Below are 2194 nucleotides of genomic sequence, written 5' to 3' on the forward strand. Positions count from 1 at the left end.
CTCTCACTCGTTTCCATCAAGTCCTAGGATTAGATCGGGGCCGGCGCCTGAACGAATTCTGTTGTTGACTGCAGAGTGTAGGGCGTCAATGTGAAAATGGCTGGGAACATATACTGCCAGCAGCAGCAGCAGCAGCAGCAGCAGCAGCAGCAGCAGCAGCAGCAGCAGCAGCAGCAGCAGCAGCAGCAGCAGCAGCAGCAGCAGCAGCACCAGCACCAGCTCTGACTGAGCCCGGGCAGTCCGGCCCCCACGCACGCTCATTGCCAGTGATGGCGTCAGCGCCGCTGGATCCCTCCAGGTTCTCCACGTTGTCTGGCAGCGCAAACCTCGGCGCGGCCGACGACAGGGTGATAGTGTCGGTGCCCTGGCCGGCGGCCTCTATCACCTGGTCGCCGAGCCAGTCAACAACATAACGGTCATTGCCAGGGCCGCCTGCATGAGATGGGGGCAACCGCCGAGCAGGTGAGGAAACCCCAGGCATCTTATGTGAAGCCCCCTCGTGGGTGGCTGCACGCGCAGATGGTGACGGGGCTCACTGCATCCTGTTGCCCACATGTGCCAACAGGCTGACGGCCGTCTTTCTGGATACGTGTGCTTTTTGATTCGCAAGCGCATCACCTGACATGACGTCAGCTCCCTTGCCGCCGTCCAGCAGGTCGTCACCGGGCCCCCCAGCTAGGGTATCGTCAGAGTCCTTTCCATAGAGCTTGTCATTGCCTAAGTTTGGATGGATCATTGTGTAACTTTGGGGTGTGCAAGAGTATGAGCTGGTGTGAGCTTACATGCGCATCGCTCAGCTCTGCAGCATGGCGTTGCAGGCAGTGCCCTGTGTTTGACACCCATCATGATGGCGCATACGCGCACTGTCGCTTCGCTTGTCAGAGCTCACCAGCCTTGCCATCAATGTTATCCGCAAAGTTGGTGCCCTGAAGAACATCGTCAGCGTCGGTCCCTGCAAGGCCGGCAAACCTAGCAACAGGCACGTTGCGCGCGCAGGTGCAGCGCAGTGCCGCCAGCGCCACCAGGACCAAGAGCAGCAGCAGCGGCCAGCCAGCCCTCGACGGGGCCGGAGCGCAGGCGCGGTGGTGGGGCATCCTATGTAGCTGTGGAGTGTGGCGTGTGTACACGTGTCGTGCGGTTGTGGAAGGAGATTTTTATCCCATGTCGGCAATGCGATTCGCTGCCGCGGCCGGACACCGCTCGAATGGCACACACTCTGCAACAGCCTTGCAGGCCAGCCGCACGATTCGAACGCCACAGCCGCCTTGACGCACCCTTCGTATCATTACAGCGTACTATCTGCGTTGAATTGGCCGATAACGTGGCGCTCGTGTCAACGATGGTCGCAAAGCGCGGGGCGGTTATCCAGGCGGACTCTACATCACGATGCGGCAGACTGGTTCGAGTATCATATTATGACATGAAAGATTCAACAATAGTCCAAGGTGCAATTTTCTTTGCTGGCCAGCGAGCAGTGTCGTCGTGTCCCGCCCATGCGACAACCGCTTCAAGGTGGGTCACTTGGCCAAGGGGCAGCCTCTTGTCACTGGGGTGACACCAATTGTAATACAAGGCTGTCACATGAAGGGGGATAGATTGCAAGCGACTTTACAGGTGTATCGCAGGGAACCTGGCACATCACCAGTTCTCTGCGGCCCAGGAGAAGAAGTGAAACCCATCAGAGTTGTCCCCACCATCATATTACCCAGGTGCACCAGGGGCTGCTGCCCAAGTGTGGCAGATGTGAGTGAGCAGCCGGACGTGCGCAGGACACAGCGCTTGAATACTTTGGTTCGTGCCACAGATGGCAGCACTTGTCGTTCAAAACAATCCCCAAAGATGTCCTGCGGACAGCAGCTAACTTGCATTGCTGGGACAGAGGAAAGCCACCAATGGCAGCATGCCACAAAAGAGAGAGCGAGAGGGATAGTGCCCGCACACGCGCACATACACACATAACAGACAAACACAATGATACCAGGGAAACAAACTCAAAGCTAATCACAGTTTAAAGCTCCCCGCAGCAATTGACTTTGCCTGCCTCATCACTCATGGCTCACAAAGGGCAACATTGTGCACGCTCGCTCCAGTGACACACCAGCAATACACTGCAACGGACAATCGACCAATCTGCATGCTTAAACTACTTCACCATCAGCAACCAGCAAACAGCAAGCAGCTAGCGATTGATGTT

At 57.2% G+C, this 2194-nt stretch overlaps 1 protein-coding gene across 1 annotated transcript; it reads right to left on the bottom strand.

The window, feature by feature from the left end:
* Positions 1–3: 3 nt before the first annotated feature.
* Positions 4–261, bottom strand: MNEG_4961 (hypothetical protein; the record flags this gene model as incomplete). The annotated part of the gene is made up of 1 exon (XM_014046559.1): positions 4–261. One exon carries the CDS (start codon positions 259–261, stop codon positions 4–6), a length of 258 nt encoding a protein of 85 aa, XP_013902013.1.
* Between the last annotated feature and the right edge of the window lie 1933 nt (positions 262–2194).

Source organism: Monoraphidium neglectum (genome assembly GCF_000611645.1).
Source record: "Monoraphidium neglectum strain SAG 48.87 unplaced genomic scaffold scaffold00717, whole genome shotgun sequence".
Classification (NCBI taxonomy): domain Eukaryota; kingdom Viridiplantae; phylum Chlorophyta; class Chlorophyceae; order Sphaeropleales; family Selenastraceae; genus Monoraphidium; species Monoraphidium neglectum.